Here is a 23,573-nt window from a genome sequence, read left to right as displayed (position 1 = left end):
GGGGACAAATTTCTTGGCATGCTTACATCGCATTTTAGACTTAAAAAGTTGTAGTGCAATTGACAGTCATTGGTAGTTCAAGGTATATAGAGCATTTGGCAAGGACATTGAGGTTTTGATGATAGATCAGGCCTCAAAACAAGAAAAAGAAATGCATTAAATAAGCAAATATACCTCCCACTGTTTTGCTAGCAAAGCAACCATTAGATGTGGTGGTGCCACAAAATTTGAATTGCTGAATACAAAAGTATAGAATTTGTTCACCATACTATGTCAAGGTTGCCTTTTCAATTGGCTAGATATTCTTGTTGCATCCAAAGCACGTCTCTCTCGTGCCTGCAAAGAAGTTTGAAACCTTGCTTTGCATTCTCTTGAATGAATAAGTTCTCATATATCAGCAGCACGAAACGTTTGGAACTGTTTTGCTAATGATGGATTGGTCTGGCTTAGTCCCTCATTGAACTGGCTTCATGATCTTTGGAGTTCCTATGACAGAAAGTATATTTGCATGCAGTTCCAAGCGTCAATATTTCAAAACGGAAAACCTAGTCAAAACCGGGCATTTGGTCTAGTGGTATGATTCTCGCTTTGGGTGCAAGAGGTCCCGAGTTCGATTCTCGGAATGCCTCACAAAGTGTGCTTTTTCTTCAATTTTGATTTCTTTTCATAGTCAAAACCGGGCATTTGGTCTAGTGGTATGATTCTCGCTTTGGGTGCGAGAGGTCCCGAGTTCGATTCTCGGAATGCCCCACAAAGTGTGCTTTTTCTTCAATTTTGATTTCTTTTCATAGTATCAGACTATGACTATGAATGGCTTGTCGTTATGGCAATCAGTTATATACAGGTATACAACATTCAATGCATAAAAATTCACGAGTCTACCCAAAAAAAATAATATATATATATTCTCACATCCACACCCCTTTCCGTTTTCCATGTGTCCAAAAGCCCAATTGGTTGGCCGGCTACTGGCATCGCACACCCCTTCCCCTTTGCCATGTGCCCTGTTACACCCAAGTATAACTCAAGCAATCAACACTCAACGATAGTTGCCGGATTCGAGATCGACGGTCTCCAAGATGTAACGAAGCAACACAGAGTCTAAATTCTTCTTCAATCCTCTGCTGTAGTGCTCAGACGAATCTAATACTTCCCCACTGATGGGCCCAATTAGACATGACTCAAGAAACCAATCCTTTCTACTAGACTAGGCCCAAACCCATACAAATACCATAGGGTTCGTAACAATGCCTCCCCCTCAAAAACACCTTGTCCACAAGGTGTCGGAATCCACCATTACCAATATAACATTTGTAACCTCCTGAATCAAATGGAAATACAATGGTCATTTTAACTTGACCATTATAATTAGTTTGAACCTGCATCTTCATAAAATCAACTTGGTAGAAATGCTTGTGAGCAACAATCTTCAAGTATGTAGTTGTATCACCAAGTATAGATATATTCAATGTGCAATAGGTTTTGACTACGCAACTCCAGTGTAGAAGTATATTCAGGTGGCGAACACACTTTAACCAAGCAGTCATAAACAAGATACTGTCACCAAATTCTTGTAAGTTATCGTAAGAAACTATCCGCGAAGATAAAAACTGCACATTTGTTTTTGCCATACTGAGCATCAAACTCATAAAGTTCCGTCTCAAACCAGTCATTCGTCCACAACCTTGATTTCCTCGCCCCAACCATGCAACTAACCACTCCATATTCGCTACCCAACCCACCATTTCACCATTGTAAGACTCAAAATAAAAATCCCTCCCTTGCATTTTTGCCAAGCCTAATATCTCCGCAGTTGATGGATCAAGCAATCCTAAACCAATTCTTCCATTCAACTCCCCAAAAACACAGCTTGCTTGGTCTACATATAATGACACATGAATATGATCAAATAACACCTCCTTTAAGTGTCTCATATTAGAAATCAAATATTGATTTCGTGGCTCCTCGTGCTCACTAATTGCACTTCTCTTCATCTTTTTTTTTGTGCACTGTGATCTTTAGATGCCTCCAAGCTTTCCTCAGTTTCTTGTTGTAAAGCACATTTGCAACCTTGACTTTCATTTTCAAGTAAAATACATCCCGTCTAACTCTCACCCCCATTCTTGCAGTCTTCAAGTACCTTTCGTCGAACACCTACCAGGCATTGGCTACTAACCAAAAGTTCTTGCGAACTTTGATGTTGTTGAACCTCATTCCCAGTTGTTTGGTAGCACATACCGACATCAGAGACCTCAATGTCCTTTCTCAATCCACCACCCTCCATATCCTTAGCTTCCCCCTCAATCTCATCTGACACCTCAATTGCAAAATCATGGAACACATCTCTTTTTTTAACGGACTTCTCTTTCAAAATCTGAAGTTGAAGCAAGATGTCTTGCATCATCTTCATGGTTACAGCATTGTCCTCCATCAATTGGGCCAACCCTTCACGTATTCCAGCAAACCCAAACCTAAGTTGAATTGCATCTACAAATGTCTGCCAACTATTTACTTGATTTGAAAACTCAGTTTTATAAAACCCATGAAACGAATTATAAGCTTTACCAACCATGTAGAAGGATGCTATATGAACTTTCTGGTGCGCTGGTGTCTTGTACACCGTGAAATACCGATTTGCGTCATGAACCCAGGCTGAGGGATCTTCTCCATTGAATCTAGGGAACTCTAAATAGGAGCCTCGAGCCACCCAATCTTTTTCATCAGCAGAAGTTTCCATCCTACACCCCTAAAACACAGCTTCCTCGCCAATTGTCGCCTGAAATCGATTGGAGAAATTCAAACCTAGACAGGCATAACAATCAGGGAACATCGAACAAGCAGCTAAATATGCCATAGAGTTAGGAATTTGGGCTGCCTCTGATACCAATTTGTTACACACCCAAGTATAACTCTCAAGCAATCAACACTCAACGATAGTTGCCGGATTCGAGATCGACGGTCTCCAAGATATAACGAAGCAACACAGAGTCTAAATTCTTCTTCAATCCTCTGCTGTAGTGCTCAGACGAATCTAATACTTCCACACTGATGGGCCCAATTAGACATGACTCCAGAAACCAGTCCATTCTACTAGCCTAGGCCCAAGCCCATACAAATACCATAGGGTTCGTAACATGCTCAAACGCCCGATTGGTTGGCCGACTGCTAGCATTGATAAATGCGGAGCCACGAAGCAAGCTTGTAGTTACCTGTGTGCCCAAAAGCCCAATTGGTTGGCCGGCTACTGGCATCACACCCCTTCCCCTTTTCCGTGTGCCCAAAAGCTCAGTTGGTTGGTCGGCTACTGGCATTGCACACCCCTTCCCCTATTCCGTGTGTCCAAAAGCCCGGTTGGTTGGCCAATTGCTGGCATTGCTAAATGCGGAGCCACGAAGCAAGCTTTCCCGAATACGACAGATGCGGAAGTGGCTAAAGAAGTCGGAGGAAGAAAGTAGTTGGGCAACTGTATGCATGAGGATTAGTATTCTGAGAATTGGCAATTCGGGATGGCAAAACTTTGGCCGGTTCGGATGATTGAATTTATCCGACCCAAATTAAACTAAATTTGGACGTAAGTTATATGTTCAAAATTTGGATCCAAACGTAAAAATTATGTTTGATTTAAAATTGAGCCCTGGTGCAAACACATAAATTTTGTCCGATTTAGTTGTCAAATTTAAACCAATTAGGATGTGATCAATTAAATACGTTCAAAATCCACTGCTTCTATGATTGAAAAACAACAAAAGTAGAGTATATGTTTATGTTCTCAATTTTCAGTTGCTTTAATGGCAATGAGAGTAATTTTTATTTTGTGAAGTAGCAAATTGCTCCAACTATATATGGTGCTCATGATTTAGAGCAAGTCCAATCCTTATCCCAAAATGGGGTACATGATTTTCTCTATTTTAATCCAAAAATCTATCTGAGGTGATCAATATTCTAACACCATTCCAACTCACATATTTTATTTCAACATCATATCAATATTTTAATATTTTTTAAGAGAAGAGAAAGGAGACAGAAGAGAGAGAGGAGACAAAATAAAATGTTGATTTAATAGATTTTAGAGGATGACGGACATACCCCAAATTTGGGATATACAAATTAAAAAACCTAAAATAAGGTATCATTTAGGGTATCCGTTGGAAGGTGTTAAATTGATAAAGAGTACTAGTCTGCTTCATTATTGATCGTGAAATATATATATATATTTACAAATACTTGAAGAAGTTATTTATACCTTCCATTAAGTACTTACAGGTTTGATTCTCCTTTCACTGGAGTGTTTTAAAATTCTACAACTCCCAGCAAGAAATAGTGAATATCTGTCAATCAAATGCATTAAAAAACTTTCCATTAAAAGTACCTTGAGGATTAGATAAAGAAAATCATCAACCGATAGCTTACCTCTATTTGATCCATTATCCTGGTTTTTTGTGCCTGTAACAAAGTTGCAAATATGAATATTAGATCAACTATGTCATCTTGAGGTATGTTGGAGCTAAAAATTGATTCCATGTGCTAATCATGGAAGATCCCCAACCTGGCAGGACTTAATAGCTTATAAGCAGAGAATTTTTCAAAAGCATATTTAGAAGAAATATGCAAATAATTCATCTCAAATAGAGAAGTAAACACTAATTCATCGTTTTTTAAAAATCCCTAAACCCCAAATTCTCTTCGTTTGGTAAAAGAATTTTGAGATGATTAGCACAAAAAAAAAGATCCAAATAAAGTAGGAAGACTCTTATCAGCTTGTGGAATTGTTTCCATCCAGTCAAGGGAGCTGGGTTTTCTTGGCGGTGAAAGACGAATGAGAATACGTATACTGCTACTGCTCCAAAGATTGATGCCATAGAACGGAAAATGATTGAAGTGAACGAAATCGCATGAGCTTATTCAAAACCAAGCTACCGGAAGCCCTAAAATTATCCAATTTAATAAAGGGATTGCCACCAAAATTCTTCAATACAGAGTACTACACTCGTCCTCCAACAACTCAGATCCTCTACCGACTAATGACCAAAACCACAAAGCAAAGACATAGAAGAGAAGGGTTGGAGAATTACAGGAAGAGAAGACGTAACCTAAATCTTGGAGATACATGCATCGTACAAAAAATAATTGTGAGAACCAAAAGAGTGAGCCAACGATAAGCAGAAGAGAAAACGTTGGATCTAATCTCGTTTTTACGTTTTTTTGGTTTGCTTTTACCCTTTTTTTTTTTTAATCGTTTTTATGAGAATTTGCGAGTGGAAAGAAATAGCGATAAGAAATAATAGAGAGTCCATTTTTTTGAAACGGGAGAGGGGGATTCGAACCCTGATCACCAAACTGATACACAACATCAACACCACTTCAACTAGTGGCTTAGGCGTAGTACTTGTTTATATCAAGAATGCATCTTTTAACACTTATTTCATAAATCTCCAAATCAAAATGTTTCACTCTTACCAACTCACCATTCAAACACAAAAAAAAAAACAAAAAACAACCATTATAAACACATCAAAACAAAAGTTTTACGCATCATAAACATAAACCAAGTATCCATCAAGTACCCAACAATTTAATTCACATAATTCATAAAAAGCTCAAACTGTTGTGTTATCGACCCCTTCAAAATTTAGTTTGATCAAACACGGGCCAGATTTGGCCCGATTCGCCTGATTGTTTGGCCCCACCAGCCATATAATCTCCTGCAAGAATTTCATGCAGATCAATTTCAACTACTCAGTGGTAAAGATTTGAAAAATCTCTAAATCAAAATTAAATTCAAGTAATTATAACACACATTGCGGTTATAACTTGTACCATGTGGTCCATGTCCATAAAAAAAAGATAAAGATTGATAACACACCTCTGTCAAAATATATTAAATTAATAAAACAATATTAAGTGCTACATTAAGACAAAGCATTTAACTGACAAAAGTTGGGCATTTGGTCTAGTGGTATGATTCTCGCTTTGGGTGCGAGAGGTCCCGAGTTCGATTCTCGGAATGCCCCCCCTTTTTTTTCATATTCTTCATCACTATTCAGAATATAGTATAGCCGACTAGTAACCTTTGATTTTTTTTTTATGGTCAACTTGCAAGCTATGGTATAGGAATCTACCTGCCGTAGACTTGCTCAATAGCCTCAATTCCAAAGCCCATCTGCCATAAACCTGTCACAAGCCACAAAAATAAGTTACGCAAACATGAATATAATTCACGAATCTGGTAAAAAGTTACCGCAAACATCATGAATCTGGTAAAAAGTCAAAAGTACAAAACTACTAGAAGAGGATTAGAGGGATACAATCACAAAACATCTCCTTTCAGCAGAAGGGCATTTGGTCTAGTGGTATGATTCTCGCTTTGGGTGCGAGAGGTCCCGAGTTCGATTCTCAGAATGCCCCATTTTTGTTTCTGCTCTTCTTCATAATTGAAACTATAGTATAGCCAACTAGTAAACTTTAATACAAAACAAAAATACAAAAACAAAAACAAAAACACTAGTAAACTCTAATTTTTATGGTCTAACTTGCAAGCTATGGTATATGAATCTACCCTATGGTCTAACTTGCAAGCTATGGTATATGAATCTACCCGGTGTAGGCTTGCTCAATTCCAAAGCCCATCTGCCATAAACGTGCCACCCAAGCCACAAAAATAAGTCATGCAAACATGAATATAATTCATAAATCTGGTAAAAGTCAAGGTACAAAACTACTAAAAGAGGATTAGAGTCATACAATCACAAACATCTCCTTTCAACAGATGGGCATTTGGTCTAGTGGTATGATTCTCGCTTTGGGTGCGAGAGGTCCCGAGTTCAATTCTCGGAATGCCCCCTTTTTGTTTCTGCTCTTCATCATAATTCAAAATATGGTGTAGCCAACTAGTAACCTTTAACTTTTTAATTGTCAACTTGCAAGCTAGGGTATAGGAATCTACCTGGTGTAGGCTTGCACAATACCAAAGCCCATCTGCCATAAACCTGTCACACAAGCCACAAAAATAAGTTATGCAAACAGGAATATAATTCATGAACTGGTAAAAGTCAAAGTACAAAACTACTAGAAGAGGATTAGAGTGATACACAAAACATCTCCTTTCAACAGGTGGACATTTGGTCTAGTGAATATAATTCATGAATCTGGTAAAAAACTCAAAAGTACAAAACTACTAGAAGAGGATTAGAGGGATAACACAACTCTTTCAAAATATATTAAATTAATAAAACAATATTAAGTGTTACATTAAGTCAAAGCATGCAACTGACAACGGTTGGGCATTTGGTCTAGTGGTATGATTCTCGCTTTGGGTGCGAGAGGTCCCGAGTTCGATTCTCGGAATGCCCCTTTTTTCATATTCTTCATCACAATTCAGAATATAATATAGCCAACTAGCAACTTCATTTTTTAATGGTCAACTTGCAAGCTATGGCATAGGAATCTACCCGCTGTAGGCTTGCTCAATAGCCTCAATTCCAAAGCCCATCGCCATAAACCTGTAACAAGCCACAAAAATAAGTTATGCAAACATGCATATAATTCACGAATCTGGTAAAAAGTTACTGCAAACATGATATAATTCATGAATCTGGTAAAAAAGTCAAAAGTACAAAACTACTAGAAGAGGATTAGAGTGATATAATCACAAAACATCTCCTTTCAATAGATGGGCATTTGGTCTAGTGGTATGATTCTCGCTTTGGGTGCGAGAGGTCCCGAGTTCGATTCTCGGAATGCCCCCTTTTTTTGTGTTCTTCATCATATTTCAAAATATAGTATTGCCTGCTAACCTTTAATTTTCTATGGTCAACTTGCAAGCTAGGGTATAGGAATCTACCCGGTGTAGGCTTGCTCAATCCCAAAGCCCATCTGCAATAAACATGTTACACAAGCCACAAAAATAAGTTATGCAAACATGAATACAATTCATGAACCTGGAAAAAAAGTCAAAGTACAAAACCACTAGAAGAGGATTAGAGTGATACAATCACAAGACATTCAACATATGGGCATTTGGTCTAGTGGTATGATTCTCGCTTTGGGTGCGAGAGGTCCCGAGTTCGATTCTCGGAATGCCCCTCTTTTAGAATTTTCTGCAATACATTTTAAAGATAGCATAGTCAATTCACAAGCTATAGTATACGAATCTACCTGGAATGCCCTCTCTTTGATTTTATATGGTCAACTACCAAACTATACTAAATAGTATGAATCTACCTGTTGTAGGCTTGCTCATTCCAAAGCCCCATCTTCCATATTCCTGTAAGGCTGTAAGTCTGTAACACAAACCACCGAAGTCAAAGAAAGCACATGGGAGTGCAGAGACCACATGCACAATTTTTTTAATACCAATGAGTAGACAATAATACAATATAAAAAAAAAGCACATGGGAGTGCAAAGACCACATGCACAATTTTTGTACCAATGAGGAGACAATACATCATAAAAAGAAAGGCAATAATAGCGAATTGAATTTTATAAATGCAAAACATACTAGCATCATCAGTTGGGCATTCAGTATAGTGCTAAGAAGTATGGTGCTAAGATTCTCACCCAGGTTGCGAGACGTCCCGAGAAAAATTATCAGAATGTCCCCCTTCTGTTAGGAGTTTACCATTTGATTTATTTTCCAATCTCCCCATTAGTATTTGTCCTTTCTAAGTTGTCTTGATCTTCTACATGCAGCCTCATTTATTATTAAAACCATTGGCCTAATGCTGCCAAAACACCACCGCTTCACTTAAACACAAGCCACAGAATAAATCATGCAAACACTAAGTCCAAAAAATTCCGAAGAACAGATGCAGTTTTTCTTTCACATGCAACTCATCAGGAACATGTCTTGAACATTTGCTTCTAAAGATATATACCATGAAAAGATATTAGCCATACATTGAGTATGATACACATCAGAAGACATAATTGCAGAGTAATTGGAAACATTCGGTATAGTAGTATGACTCTCACTATGGCTGCGAGAATTCCCGCATTCAATTCTTGGAATTCGCTAGTAGTTGCAACTTGCAAACACATGTAGCTTTTTTAATTCCCAATATGAACTAAAATATAGTTTAAAAATCTAGTAAAAGTCGAATATTAAACTACAATATACAAACATATTGAGCCTTCCTTAAAAATTTTCTGACAAATCTTTACCTATGGTTTGAAAAATGAATAAGCTGCCAGTCTTGACATCATTCTGGGCAAGGTAGGAATCTACAACCGGTAAACTCGTTCATTGTCTACAATTCATAAACCTCAACCCATCAAGCATACTACCATTCAATAACTAAACAAGGAATAAAATTTACTCAAAGATCAAATGCATAGTTTTCATCTACATCCCATTGTGTCAGCCACCAAGAGCATGGCTTCAAAGTTTTGCACAGATAGGTTCCCTAATAATATTCACTACCAAAAATAATACCAATATACCAGCTTCATCAATTGGACATTTAGTAGTGGTATGAATCTTGCCTAGGCTGCAAGAGGTCCTAAGTTCATGTCCCACTTCCATCAGGAATTTTCCATCACATAAAATTTTGAATACCCAATATTTGAAATTAATAAAGCATGGAAATCTGGCGCAAATTCAATGAGAAAAACTATATATATAATAACCTTAATGGATCCAGTTGCATTATTTTATTTCTGGCAATAAGATCCACAATAAAAAATAAATTTGCAGCCAATGTCTACATCACATCATTCTGAGGAAATGAGGAATCTACCTTTAGGCTCATTTCAATACTGACAGGTGACAACCTATCTGCCTTGACCCTGCCAGAGAAACTAATTGTGTCAATAAAACACAAAGCATATATAAACAAGAGTATGATATTTCCAAAAACCATATACAAATTTTCTATGACATCCCATTGTACCGAGAACTTGGTAATAAGATTTGTTTCAAGAGAAGTCATACAAAAAGCATTACTTGCTAAATACAATAAACATTCTTGAATCCCATTGTACCAAGAACATGACATTAAGACTTGCTTTCATGTACATATTCCTCATTCCATATGAATTAGCAACAACTTCTTCAGAATGAGAAAAGACAGATGCCACAAAAAGGTATTTCTAACATATTGAGCAACAATTGGGCATTTGGTCTAGTGGTATGATTCTCCTTTGGGTAAGAGAGATCTCGAGTTTGATTCCTGGAATGCCCCTTTTTTTCATTTTCTTCATTATAATTAAAACTATAGTATAGTCTACTAGTAAGCTATATTATAAGAATATCTAATTTTTAATGGTAAACTTGCAAGCCATGGTATAGGAATCTACCCAGTGTAGGCTTATCATTTCCAAAGCCCCATCAGCCATAAACCTGTGACACCAGCCACAAAAAACGTTACGTGAACATGAATTTAATTCAGGAATCTGATAAAACATGTCAAATACAGAACTTCAATAAAAATTATATCAAAAGTTTTTTTTTTCTGGACAAAGCTTCAACTATGTATGGAAGAGCGAATACACTGCCAATCTTGACATTATTTTGAGCAACTATACTGATACTACCATTTTGAGAATTAAACAGTGAATTAAATTGACTCAAAGTCCAAAGGCAGAGTTATACACCATATTTCATTATGCCTGCTACCGAGAGCATGGCATCATAGTTTTCTACAGTCTACAGATAGATACTGTAATAGTATTCAGTAGCAGAAATAATACCCAATGTATCAGCATCATCAACTGGGCATTTGGTCTAGTGGTATGATTCTCGCTTAGGGTGCGAGAGGTCCCGAGTTCAATTCTCGGAATGCCTCACTCCTTCCATCAGGAATTTTCCATCATATAATTTTTTGAATCCCCTATTTAGTATTAAATATAGCATGGCAATCTGGTCCAAAGTCAACAAGCAAAAAACTATAATGTATGATAAACTCAATGGATCCAGTTGCATTATTTTATTTCTGGCAATATGATCAACCAGCCATTTATTGCAGTCAATATCGACATCACATCATTCTGGGGCAACGAGGAATCTACCTGTAGGCTGATTTCAATACTGACAAACTATCTGCCTTGACCCTGCCAGAGAAACTAGTTGTGTTACTAAAACACAAAACATATATAAACGAGCATGAATTTATCCAAAGACCATATAAAAAATTTCTACCACATCCCATTGTACCAAGAACATGGTAACAATATTTGCTTCAAGAGAAGATGCCATAAAAGGGCAACATTACTTGCTAAATACAATGGATATTGCTGAATCCCATTGTACCATGAACATGCCATTAAGATTTGCTTCAATACAAAAATTCCATAAGAACTATTAACATCAACAATTGGACATTTGGTCTAGAGGTATGATTCTTGCTTTGGGTGCAAGAGGTCCCGAGTTCGATTCTTGGAATGCCCCACTTCTATCTTGAATTCAGCCATCCCATATATACTTTTTAGTTCACAATCTTACATTTAAAATATAGAATAGGTCCTTGATTAAATGCTAATCAACTTGAAGTCCAAAATGTAAGTGTTTCATCCAAAATCTAATTGTACTGAGACAGTATCAGGTTTTGCATCAACAGATAGATAGATATGAATATGAGAATCACTTTGGGTATGGAAAATAAATATACTAGCATCATCACTTGGGCATTTGGTCTAGTTTCATCATTCTCGCTCTGTTGCTAGAGCTCCCAAGTTCAATTCTCTGGACGCCCCATATCTATCAGAAATTTACCATCCCATGAAGTTTTTTTGATCCCCTTTTTCAGAATTACATATACCATGGCAAGCTGGTCCAAAGTCAACAGGTAAAACATAAGATATAACTTTATGGATCCAGATGCATTAGATTAATCTGATAATATGGTCAACTACGAAATAAAAGTTAAATATGCAGCTAATGTTGACTTTAATTTGAGAAATGAAGAATCTACCTCGACAGCTGTACACTCATCATCATTGACAACGCATCTGAATTGATCTGGTTCCACTAAAACACAAGGGAGCACAGATGTAAGAATACACCTGCAGCCTCACTCACCATGAAAAACCCAGCTGCCAACACAAGCAACATAACTAAATTTCGCAAGCATGAAATTGAATATGCCATACATGGGGGGCAAAGAGCTTTTTCCCATCATGATCATTAAAAGAGAGGTGAAAGAACAGAAGCAGTTTCTTCTTCCATATCCCACTGCATCAGGAACACATCTTCAAGATCCGCTCCAAAGACAGATTCAGTTAAAAGGTATTATTCACATACAGTATCACAGCATATTATACACATCCAAATATATATAAATATCATAACCTGGGCATTTGGTCTAGTGGTATGATTCTCGCTTCGGGTGCGGGAGGTCCCGAGTTCGATTCTCGGAATGCCCCATTATATTTAGAATTTATTATTAAATATATTGTTTTAACTCCCAATGTCAACTAGATAATGTAGGAATCTTCTTAGAAGTCAATACAAACCTAAATATAGAATCATCTATGTTCTATTTTTCCGACTCTAAACTTCAACTTAGCATTGAAAAAACTGTAAGATGTCAATATTCAAATCATCTAGGCATCTACAACCTGTAGCCCATTCATCTCGTAAAACCCATCAAGCATACTACTCATGTCACAAATTATACAAAGAATTTAATTGACTTGAAGATTATATGCTAATTTTTCTCGAACATCCCTTCAGATACTACCAAGAACATGGCACGATAATTTTCCTCGATATAGAGACAAAAACTTAGAATCAAAGGCATATTCTCTACAAAATAATAATTTAAAAAAAAAAAAATTGATTAGCATCTTCAACTGAGCATTTCGTCTAGTGGTATGAATCTCACTTACAAACAAAAAATCCCAAGTTCAATTCTTGGAATGCTACAATCAGGAGTTTGCAATCCCAGGAAATTTTTAACGGCCTGCATTAGAATTAAATATAGCATTGCATTCTGGTCCAAAATTAACAAGCAATGCAGACGAATTGTGTAATTCCAATATCTCAACCTATATGAAGTGAAAAAAGTCAACCTATATCAATTGAAAAAAATCAACCTATATCATGTGAAAAAAAAATCTGCAGTCAATGTTTGCATCCATAGTTGTCAATGGCGCAAGGCGCACTCAAGGCGCAAAGAGTCTTATATCGCCTAGGCACAAGGTGCACTTAAAGCGCACGCCCGAACGAAGAAAGGCGTAAAATTAAAATGAATTCTAATAATAGAGAAATTCAACATAACAAACACATAAGTGATAAGTCATAACATCAACCACAGTAAAAACATTCAAAAATAAACTCAACTCATAAGTCATTATCATAATTCACAACTCATAACATATCTTAAGTTCTAACAAAATAAAATTTAAAGTCAAAACTCATAAAGCACTGCAAAAGTTCAAAAATAAACTCAACTTTCATGATTTTTCTCTCTGTATTCACATTGTTGAACAGATAACTTAGTAACTTGCTACATACAGAGTCGGTTTTTTCCCCTTCTATAGTTGTATTGTGCATCAACCTTTTCAGACAAACAAATTGCATCAAGCTTCCAAGGAAGAATGCAAGAGGCTATCATGATGATGATAGAAACTGCACAAGAATTGGATTGAAGCAACTAGAAATTCCATAATTTGACTATGTGGTCGAGACAACTGTATAACTTTGTAATTTGCCTTGCATCTATGAATCCCATGAACTCAAGCCCATTTATAAGTGAAAATTCTGAAAAGTTTAACTCACTTTTTCAGTCTAAATTACAGCTAAAATGGTTCTTTGAAGATAATACAAATAGTATAAAAATATGAAAAAGAAAAAGAAAAAGAAAAAGGAAAGAGCAACCCACCATGAATCGGGAAGAAGAGGAGAAAGAAAGAATCGATGACTTACCTTCGGCAACCTTCCGTGTTCGGCAACCTTAGAGAGATTCACTTCTTCGGGAGTCGGCACACAAAAGAGTTTTTTTTTTTTTTAAGGAAACATTGTTTTGATTGTTTCCTTTAAAAAAAAAAACTGAGAAAGCGCACGAGGCGCTGCGCCTTGCGCTCCTCGCCTGAGCAGAGGCGCTCACCTAGGCGTTGCCTTTGCAAGGCCAGCGCCTTGCTACTGGTCCAGGCACAGGCACTGCGCCTCGTGCGCTTTTGACAACTATGTCTACATCATTCTAAGGAAATGAGGAATCTACCCGTAATCTCATTAATCATTGACAACCCCATCTGCCATGCCCAGCCACACAAACCATGAAACGACCATGTCACTGTTGGAATTAGGAGATATTTTATCCTTGAATTATTAGCTCTTGTTGACCACTTTATTTCCTTTGATTAGGTTTCCTTGAATTAGCTTCCCTTGATTGATTTAGTTTCCTTGATTTAGGACTTGCTTTGTACTATAAATTGTGGAGTATCATAATAAGAAAAGTAATTTTTCTTCTCATATTTTACTGTCACCAATAGACAAAGGAGCACAAATAAGGTATCTAAAAAAGAGCTTGAGTTGATTGAACGACCAAATGCAATGTTTCTTGCAGAACCCTCATAGTATGAGCATGGAAACAAGATATGCTTCGAAAGAGCATACCATAAAAGGGTATCATTAAAAGACTGAGTATGATAAACACCGCCAAAAATCCATCGTACCACGACCATGGCGTCAAGATTTACTTAAACGGACAGATACATAAACGTAGAAATAACATATTCACTGTTTGTAACCCAATCCAAATTCTGCTAAAAATGATACAAATTAGGAATCAGCCAATACTCTTTCAACCTACAGCATCACTCAACATAAAATCCATCTGTCTCTGAACAAGGCTACTTGTGTCACTAAAGCACAGGGAGCAAAAAGTATAAGAAACAAGGATTTAAATAAGTCCAAAATGAGTTCCACATTTTATAACTTTTTTTTGGTAAGTCATGTTTTTATTCGTTACTATCATTACCATGAAAGGGAACTTCAACCTGAGAATTTGTCCTAATTGAAGTCTTAAGGAATAGGCTACCCACTAGTCCAAGAGCTCCACATTCCACACCTATTATATATATATACAACATCCCATGCCTACAAGAACATGGCAAGTATTTTTTACAATGGCTAATTCAAGCCTAATATATACAAGAGCAAGGATGATTCAACGAATCAACGGTAGGTTAAATGTACAGAATGCAGAAAACATAACAAGTAGCTAACACTAAACTAATTTGAACGAGCTGATCACAATCCAAAAGGCTTAGTAACTAGAAACTTGGTCAAGGGAATGACCATTGCTTTGTATTATTCCAAGTCCAATTCAACGTTTGCCCTATATAAATATGGTTTTAGTCCATGATTTTTCCTTACTCTTACTCTTTTCAAGGAACATCCCCTCGTACTGAAAGTTTCAAGGAGCATCAGGCTCTGGGTTTCTTAAATTGGAAAATTAGAAAAGTCAAATGAGTCCAAAGAAAATGGAGAACACACAATTTTAAATTTTCTTTAGCAGTTTTCATCATCAATTGGATTCATGTAAAAAAAAAAACAGAAATCATTGACTAAATAAAGGGATGCATGCAGAACCAAGCCCAAAACATTTAAGTCAAACCACAAACATCACAATATCCTAAAACATCAGCAAAATTATTCGCTGGGGAAAAGAGGAGCAGCCTTTGGGGTTTACATTTCACAAGTGATGTGTCCAAAACTACCACATGTTAAAGTACTCAGGAATTAAAGTCAGCCACCACAAAAGAAAACCTATTTAACACTAAAAATAGCCATGGCGCACTGAACAGTCATCATGAGAGAGTATTCTCACCGATTTATAGTTAAAATAGCTATGGAGGAACAAATTATGAAATTCCGCCACCCGACATATAGAGAAAGACCATCATCGTCATATTAACAATTAAGCAAAATAATCCGTACCAATAGACACCCAAGTAACCCTAAAGAAATTTAACAAATAGTCAACAATTTTTCGAAACAAGCACGAAATTCAAAGAAACTTACGTATTGTAGAAACCAAAACAGGATTAAAACAAAAAAAAGCAGGCGAGAAACGTAATCAAACGGGGAAATCAGAGGGGGGAAAAAAAGAGTAAAAGAAAGCACCAGACACAGGTGGCTAAAAGCAACTGCAGTCCATCCAAACAACCAAACAGCCATCATCAACGCATATTTATAGATGAAATTGAAACCTAGTATCCCATAATTACTACCCAGAAGCACTAACCAGTAGAAATCAAGACAAGAAAGGCCATGTAAACCCAAGGGAGTCATTGATCTCCTGCGAGTTCCACTCCTGTGTTGTTTGGCTGGCGAGAAAAGCAGCGGGGATGTCGTGTTGTGGCTTAAAAAGATTTCAGGTTTTTCTCCTCTGACTCCTCATCTTTTCCCCCGGGAACAACGCGGTGGACGCCAGTCAAGATGTCAATATTCCTTTTGGTCCCACATTTTTCCCTGTTTGGACTTGTTCCCTTTCTCATCCATCCAAGGTTCGTTTCGTAGACAATATTGATAGTAACCTATATACTAATATATATTGTGATAGTATATGGTGATGAAAAATGATAGCATAAATGGTTTTTAAAATGTTATTAGTTATTTGGTTATATTTTTATTGATAGAATATATATTATTAAAATTATTGTGTAAATTACGTGTAGGGTATTATGTATTTAAGTTGTGATGATTAAAATAATGATATTTATTAAATTAGAAAAAATTTATAATATTAATAAAAACATTTTAATAAATAAAAAACAATTAAATGATTAACAAATCAAGATTGCACATCTTGTACTAGACTAAAATGGAATCAAAATACAAGAACACCAATTGCACAGTAAGAGTGCATAGAAGAGGGGTAATCGCTGTTGGATCGGATAGCACCACAAGAGGGAGGGTGAATTGTGATCTTAATCAAATTTAGACTAAGTCACCTCTTTTTGTCTCTCAATTGAGTTTCACCCTAAGCGGAAGCAATTTAAATAAGTTGAATATAAATGTATACAAAGATAATCACATAAATCAAACTTAACAACAAGAATCAAGTCAAATGATCAAAATGAATATCGCACACCAAAACAAGTTATAATGAAGCACAAAATCAGATTCAACAAATGTATGCACAAGCTTGATTCTATTACCCTAGATGTCCAATTTCAAGTATGCAATGCAAGTATGATATGCTAAAATGAAATTGCTGTAAAGTAAAGAGGGCAAAGAGATTTATAGTGGTTCGGCTTAACCCAAGCCTACTCCACTCCCCAAGTCCCACTTGGGAATTTCAAACACTCCACTATAGCTTGTTCAACCGAGTCAAGCGGAACTCATACAACCAGTGTTTTTGTAGCTCAAACACCAAACTTTACACACCGTGTGATTTATAGCTCACCACACAAACTCTTATCAACAATACACCTTGGTCTCACCGAGAACACAAATCAACAAGTTGAATTCTCAAATAGGCTCTTTATGGCAGTCTGGTAGAGAAGTAGTTTAAGCTCAAGGTATGGCTCTTTGAGTAGCTAGATATGGAAGTGTTTAGGCTCAAATGAAGCTCTTGAAAAGCTGGAATGGGAATGGTAAGCACAAAACTGAGATTTGAGATTTTTGGTTGTTAGGGTTTGTGAAACTTTGAGTAGTGTAACAACCAATGAAAATCAGTTATCACAAGGCTTGAATGATGAAATGGAGATGATGAATGTAGCCTTAGAAGTGCTGGAAACCAGATTATATCACAAAGGAAATGACTCTTGAGAACATGATGAAAATCAGATTTGAAAGGCTCAAGAGTAACAATAAGGCTTTGCTTGGCTAGTGTATATGATCTCTCTTCAAAATCAAGTATGTAATCAAGGAATGAATGAGTGAGAGAATGAAAGCTTAGAAGATGAAGAACACTTGAGAGAGAAAGAGTAATTTTCGGCCAAGTCTATGCACCATAGACAAAGAGTTAGTTTTTATAGAAATTATGGAGTGTAAGCTCATGAAATGAGGGCCATTGGATTGATATGAAAGATATGGACCCTTGGATCATTATAGACGTTAGAAGGCTTAGAGAAGTGTGAAAATGATTACAACAAGTCTCTTTTTGTAGGAAGAAATAATGGTCATTAGATGAGGAAGATTCAAAGATAGCCATTGGGTAAAAAGGTGTAGTGGAAAGGTTTAATCTTACACCAATGGATCAAAAGGATATTTTGGAGGGAAGGAATGTGTACCATTGGATGAGGAAAACCTTTGAAATAAATCACCTTCCTTTTGTCTCTTTCCAAAGTGTTTTTCCACCAAATTATGTCTCTTTTGTAGCAAAAGAGATCTTGAGCATGTGAGGCATTTATTGCATGTCTCCTCTTGCTTTTTTGACTTTAAATCTCTATTGTTGACTTGTAGCTCTTATTGGCTCCACTAATCCATTTCTTGTATCCAACTCATATGCCATGTCATCACGTCCATGTCATCTGCCACGTCAGTCTGTTGGCTTTGACTCTGACCAGAAAATCAACTTTTCTTCAATTGGCTCCATTTAAGCTCCAATATATTCTTTACATATTCTGACCATGGTTAAGCACGAAAATGACTTTCTTAATCATGTTTAACCATGATTAAGTCTTCATTACAGTTCGGTTAAGGTCACCATGTTGATACTTGGTCAACTTGATCATCCTACACACAATTAAACTCAAGACATGCTATGTAAGCCTTGTTAGGGCTTCTTGCAATGTTAGTCCATGTTAGTTCAATAAATCAAATTCCCATGCATTTTGGGTAGGACATATAGGTCTAAGATTTCTCATGTACATTATGGATCAAAGTTCAATCAATCATGCTTTTGTAATCACTCAAACATATATATTCAACAATCGCGACAGTTCAAAAAATAGGATGGACAGAAATGAAAAATTATTGTAAAAAGTTTGAGAATGGTCTAATAAAACATAATATTCAAAAGATCATATTATTGCCTTAATATTGCTTGGGAGTTTGGGCCAATATATTGTTGTTTGGTGGCTCCACAATTTTGCACCACAATATAGCATATATATTGTGGTGCAAAATTGTGCACCAAACATACTCTAAATGTACACGTCATCGCGTATTATTTCATAATGGTTCAGATTTTTTAAAAACGAGAATGATACCATATAATTTTAATATTTGGATATTCGATATGGATCTTGTTAGGTACAAACCAAAGCCTCACATCGAGTAAACATGATAAAGATGGCAGGTTTATAAGTGTGAACAATATCTCTATTGGTATAAGGCTTTTTGGGTATAACCTTATGAGCAAATCCGTGCGGGCCTAAGCTGAAAGCGGACAATATCATACCAATATGAAGATATGTGGGGTCCATAGCCCTAACAAATGGTATCGGAGCCCAGTCTCAGACTTAGCCATGTGGATGAACTTCTCGAATGCCGAACAAAGGTGGTGGACCCTAGATAGCTCGCGATGGATCCGTGTTTGAGCTCGAGACAGGTGGTAGTGCTATGGTGATTCGTTTAAGGCATGTTTCCCAACGCAGCAAAATAGAGTTTACCTGGATATAACAAACTATCAAGGAAGGCGACGTTCTGGTACTTCACATGATAAGGTGTATGCCTCCAACGCAGTGAAGATGAGTTGTTGAATTTGATGGACGGATGGATGTCGCTTGAGGGGATGCTCGAACCATGAGGAATAGTGTGGTTCTTGGTTCGAGGGGAGGATTGTTAGGTGCAAAAAAAGCTCCACATTGGCTAGACATGGGGAAGATTGTGGGTTTATAAGTGTGAACAACATCTCCATTGGTATGAGACCTATGAATAGAAGCAAATCTATGTGCGCTTAGGCCAAAAGCGGACAATATCATATCAATGTGAAAATATGTGGGGTCCATAGTCCCAACAAATGGTATAGAGCGTCGATGCCTACAATAGAGATAGACGTATGAATATTTCAATGAGGGCCTGGGCCTCTGGTGAAATTATGCTACACTAGTGTTAATTTAGGGGAGCTCTACTGAAATATTTTAAAAAGCCCCAATAAAATTTTTCGAGGCCCACATTAAAACTTTTAAAGGACATACGTAGGGCTCGAGATCAGGCCGGGCCGGCACAACCAAACCTGACTTTTTTAGGCCCAAGCCCGTTTTGATCTTCGAGCTTTGGGCCAGGCTTGGGCTTAGGCCAGGCCTCGAGCCTTGACTTTTTTAACTTTTCTAAAAAAATACATATTACAATTGATTAATGTCATAATTATATTAAAATTTTTATACAATTGAACAATATTTTATAAAGGGTGAAAATTGCATCATATATACTATATATACATCCCAACTAGGTTGACACCTATATACAATATACTATCAATCATTTGCATCACTCTCATCTCTTTGACTATAAATACATAATTATTTAGCTACACCTACAATTTATTATTTATGATATTCTTCAATCTTCAGAAGCATCGGTAGAACTATCTTCAATCCATTCCGGTCTTGACAACTTTAAGTTGTTCATTTCTTCAGTAACGTCAGCTTTGCGTATATGTTCTTGCAATCTTTGATTTGTCAAACTCCAATCTTTAAGGCAGACTAATGCTTCTACAGTTGCTAGACCAAGGCTGCTCCAAGTTGTAGACACAACTCTCCTACCTGCACTAAAAGCTGCTTCTGACGCTACGGTCGAAACTGGAATGATTAGTATATCACGGGCCATTTTGAAGAGTAAAGGGTAATTGCCTTGTTGTACCCTCCACCAGGCTAATATATCAAAATTAGGATTATCGTCAAAATCAATCACAGATTGATCGAGATACATTTTTAATTCGGAAGTGGATCCACCAGATGATGTAGATGATTGAGTTCATCTACTCTTTAGCAATTGAAATCCTCCTAAGAATCTAGACGAAGACGAAGACAAGGAAGAAGAACTCGAACCAGAAACATTTTGTGGTGTCCTATGCTCTTCTAGTAGATTTTTGTATTCATCATACAATTGAGTCAAACAATTATTTATTTAGTTCATTTGTGTTTTGACTTTTTCTTGATCATTAGCATAGAATATTTCTAACCATACTTTTAATACTTCAATCTTGCACTTAGGATCCATAACCACAGCAATACTAAATAAAATTGGTAAATAATCAAAATATTTTGAAAAATTTTCTCTCATTGCCGCCAAAGCATTTTTAAAATCATCAAGTTGTGAATATCGATCAAATGTCATACAAATATTTGTTAATTGCATAAGCACTCGACTAGATATAGGATAATAAATTGAACAAAATATCTTAGTAGTAGTATGAAAGGCATCTAAAAAATCTCTAAGAACTTCAGTAATTGCCCAATCATAATCACTAAGTACTTGTAAATTTGAATTACTATATTTTTCTTTCATTTCTGACAAAATAAATCTACGTCTCTCCTATATTTTATTCCAACTTTTAATAGTAAATATGTTGAGTTCTATCGATGAGGTACATCTAGTGAAATGTTTCTCCTCTTCATGTGTAATTTTACACAACAATTTTTAAACATTTCGTATCTAGATACAGATGAATTAATGCATAGTACAATATCTCTAATTACTTCAATGAAGCTATGTAAAATGTGTAAACCATCTTGAACTATCAAATTAGAAATATGAGCACAACAACGAACATGAAATAAGTTTCCACCTACAGGTAGCATAAGATAATTTCTCATTGTTCTTTGAGCGACTTCATTATTACTAGCATTATCTAGTGTAATAGAAAATATTTTTTGACTAATGTCTTCAAGTTCTTGTAGAATTAAACTCGATATCGAGAATCCAGTATGAGGGGATTCTAACAATTTAAAACTAATAATTTTTTATGCAAATTACATTCATTATCAATATAATGTGCTGTCAATGATAAATAACTCATTTTTTGGATAGAAGTCCATATATCAGATGTAAGACATATTTTTTCATCAAAATTAATAAAAAAATTCTTCAATTCAAGTAATCTATTTTGAAATTTATTTATAGTATCCCTTTTCGCAGTTGTAGCAGAAAAACCATGATATTGAGGATTAATGCCCCTTTGAATCATACCAGTAAAATCATGCTTTTCAACAAAAGTAAATTGTTGCTCGACCCTAACCATATAATCTATTACCTCTTCACGTGCACGTGATTCATCATATTGAAAATTAACTACTTTCCAGTTGGATTTATATTTAATTGTATTTGTGTTCTGATATCTACATTACTATTTTGTCTACATTTACCAGAATGACGTATCAAATGACTAGTACTTCCACTAGATGCACCACTTACTAACTTATCACACGTTAAATATTTTGCTTTCACTACTTTCACATTATTAGGATTTTTAATTATAATTCTATCAAAAAATCTCCACGCACCACTAGGCGGCTTTTGGGTTTTAACACTTCTAGTTGTACCAGCGGAAGTAGACTCATTTGGAGTTTGAGTACCAGGAGATCCTATGGATTCCCTCACAATAACATCCTCCTCATCAATAATGGTAGGAATCGAAGGGTTATCAACATTATAATATGGTCCATACTAATGCAAATTAAATGTGCAATAAATTATAAATAAGAAATTACTCAAAGAATTCAATTCTTGACAATAAGTTGAATATGAGTTGCCAAATTGCCAATAGTGTTTGTACAAATTGCAATTCACTTTAACCTAACAAAACAAATAGGTTATGTTAGACATATAAATATATAAATACAATTATAAATCATAATTGCCTATATAAGTATAACTGTATGTCTGCATGTCTTAATGTCTGTATCTGTATGTCTATATTCTTTATAAATATGTAATTTATAATGTATAGGGCCTAAATTATAAATAGTCAAAAGTGCACAACACTACAAATTAGGAAACGTAGAGATAAATAGATAATAATGAAATATACCCAACCAATAGGATTTGAGGATGTTATGACTTATGACTCTTAGATAAGAGTTGAATTGTTAATTGCTGAACTTATGAACCGAAGAGGCGAAGACAGATACTCAAAATCACGCACGGGTGTGTAAACCAGTGGACTCGTGGAACGGTGCCGGAGGAGTCGTGGAGAGAGCTCCTAGGGGCGAGACCACGAAAGGCAGTCACTTAGTCAGGCAGAGCTGTAGAAATCAAAAGACTTAGAACCCGTGCGCCGTGCAATATGGTCCTTTTGGATCTAGTTCGATTTGAGAGGAAGTGAGCAACAATACTAGAACCAGTTCGAGCAAGTGAGCAACAATACCAGAACCAGTATATCAGAATATCAAATCTATCAAGAATGCAAGATGCAAAAATACTAGTGTAAGTACTTGTGATTTGTTAGATTGATTTGTGTCTTTGTGAAGAATGACTGAATGAGTAAGGGGTATTTGTAGGTTGAAAGTTGATGAACCAACGGGCAAGGGCAACAGTTGAATTTCTTAAAGACTTAAAATAGTTCAACAGCAACCTGCAATTCTGCAAATTAGGAGAATCAAGACTGACTCGTACTCTACTGTAAATTTGAATTTTCATTTTGAATATGAATGATTTGTAAATTGTAATTTGTAGATTGTCTCTGTCTGTAGACTGTAGTCGATTTGCAAATGTTCAGTTGCAGCGGGCAAAAACATGAAA

At 36.2% G+C, this 23,573-nt stretch overlaps 1 protein-coding gene, 1 long non-coding RNA gene and 10 other non-coding genes across 47 annotated transcripts; 11 read left to right on the top strand and 1 right to left on the bottom strand.

The window, feature by feature from the left end:
* Window positions 1-557: 557 nt before the first annotated feature.
* TRNAP-UGG lies at window positions 558-630 on the top strand. The gene has a single exon. It is a non-coding gene; the product is annotated as a tRNA-Pro (tRNA).
* Window positions 631-678: 48 nt separating this feature from the next.
* TRNAP-UGG lies at window positions 679-750 on the top strand. The gene has a single exon. It is a non-coding gene; the product is annotated as a tRNA-Pro (tRNA).
* A 4,588-nt stretch (window positions 751-5,338) lies between these two features.
* Window positions 5,339-16,416, bottom strand: LOC119982797. 36 transcript variants are annotated; one of them, XR_005464479.1, is made up of 16 exons: window positions 14,158-16,410; window positions 12,086-12,184; window positions 11,908-11,963; window positions 11,006-11,047; window positions 10,295-10,337; window positions 9,736-9,784; window positions 9,161-9,246; window positions 8,221-8,279; window positions 7,989-8,096; window positions 7,650-7,872; window positions 7,089-7,499; window positions 6,742-6,986; window positions 6,596-6,627; window positions 6,306-6,423; window positions 6,120-6,171; window positions 5,339-5,702 (listed from the first exon to the last, which is right to left on the bottom strand). XR_005464479.1 is itself a non-coding variant. In XM_038826366.1 (9 exons), the coding sequence occupies exons 5-9, from the start codon at window positions 7,763-7,765 to the stop codon at window positions 5,639-5,641; spliced, it is 528 nt and encodes a 175-aa protein (XP_038682294.1). In that variant the 5' UTR covers window positions 7,766-7,872; window positions 7,989-8,096; window positions 8,221-8,279; window positions 9,736-9,784; window positions 10,295-10,337; the 3' UTR covers window positions 5,339-5,638. The 36 variants fall into 36 exon arrangements, 1 of the variants encoding a protein (XP_038682294.1); XR_005464481.1 differs by having other exon boundaries at window positions 12,086-12,167; XR_005464490.1 differs by having other exon boundaries at window positions 15,769-16,410.
* TRNAP-UGG lies at window positions 5,940-6,011 on the top strand. The gene has a single exon. It is a non-coding gene; the product is annotated as a tRNA-Pro (tRNA).
* TRNAP-UGG lies at window positions 6,334-6,405 on the top strand. Its single transcript has one exon. It is a non-coding gene; the product is annotated as a tRNA-Pro (tRNA).
* On the top strand, window positions 6,769-6,840 carry TRNAP-UGG. Its single transcript has one exon. It is a non-coding gene; the product is annotated as a tRNA-Pro (tRNA).
* Window positions 7,279-7,350, top strand: TRNAP-UGG. Its single transcript has one exon. It is a non-coding gene; the product is annotated as a tRNA-Pro (tRNA).
* On the top strand, window positions 7,672-7,743 carry TRNAP-UGG. Its single transcript has one exon. It is a non-coding gene; the product is annotated as a tRNA-Pro (tRNA).
* Window positions 8,011-8,082, top strand: TRNAP-UGG. The gene has a single exon. It is a non-coding gene; the product is annotated as a tRNA-Pro (tRNA).
* On the top strand, window positions 10,711-10,783 carry TRNAP-AGG. The gene has a single exon. It is a non-coding gene; the product is annotated as a tRNA-Pro (tRNA).
* Window positions 12,287-12,358, top strand: TRNAP-CGG. The gene has a single exon. It is a non-coding gene; the product is annotated as a tRNA-Pro (tRNA).
* Window positions 16,417-22,923: 6,507 nt separating the features above from the next.
* Window positions 22,924-23,573, top strand: LOC119983003. Its single transcript, XR_005464536.1, has 2 exons — window positions 22,924-23,258; window positions 23,333-23,573. It is a non-coding gene; the product is annotated as an uncharacterized LOC119983003 (long non-coding RNA).

The sequence above is a fragment of the Tripterygium wilfordii genome, chromosome 17 (assembly GCF_013401445.1).
Source record: "Tripterygium wilfordii isolate XIE 37 chromosome 17, ASM1340144v1, whole genome shotgun sequence".
Classification (NCBI taxonomy): Eukaryota; Viridiplantae; Streptophyta; class Magnoliopsida; order Celastrales; family Celastraceae; genus Tripterygium; species Tripterygium wilfordii.
The sequence above is the reverse complement of the archived record's forward strand: the minus strand, read 5'-3'. Positions and strand labels throughout refer to the sequence as shown.

Coding starts and splice junctions, on each gene's coding strand:
- LOC119982797 (XM_038826366.1), bottom strand. CDS start 7,765: ATGATGAAGAACACAAAAAAAGGGGGCATTCCGAGAATCGAACTCGGG. Junction 6,172..6,741: donor GAAAGGAGATGTTTGTGATT/GTATGACTCTAA, acceptor GGCTTGTGACAG/GTTTATGGCAGATGGGCTTT. Junction 5,703..6,119: donor ATTGAGCAAGTCTACGGCAG/GTAGATTCCTAT, acceptor AAATTCTTGCAG/GAGATTATATGGCTGGTGGG.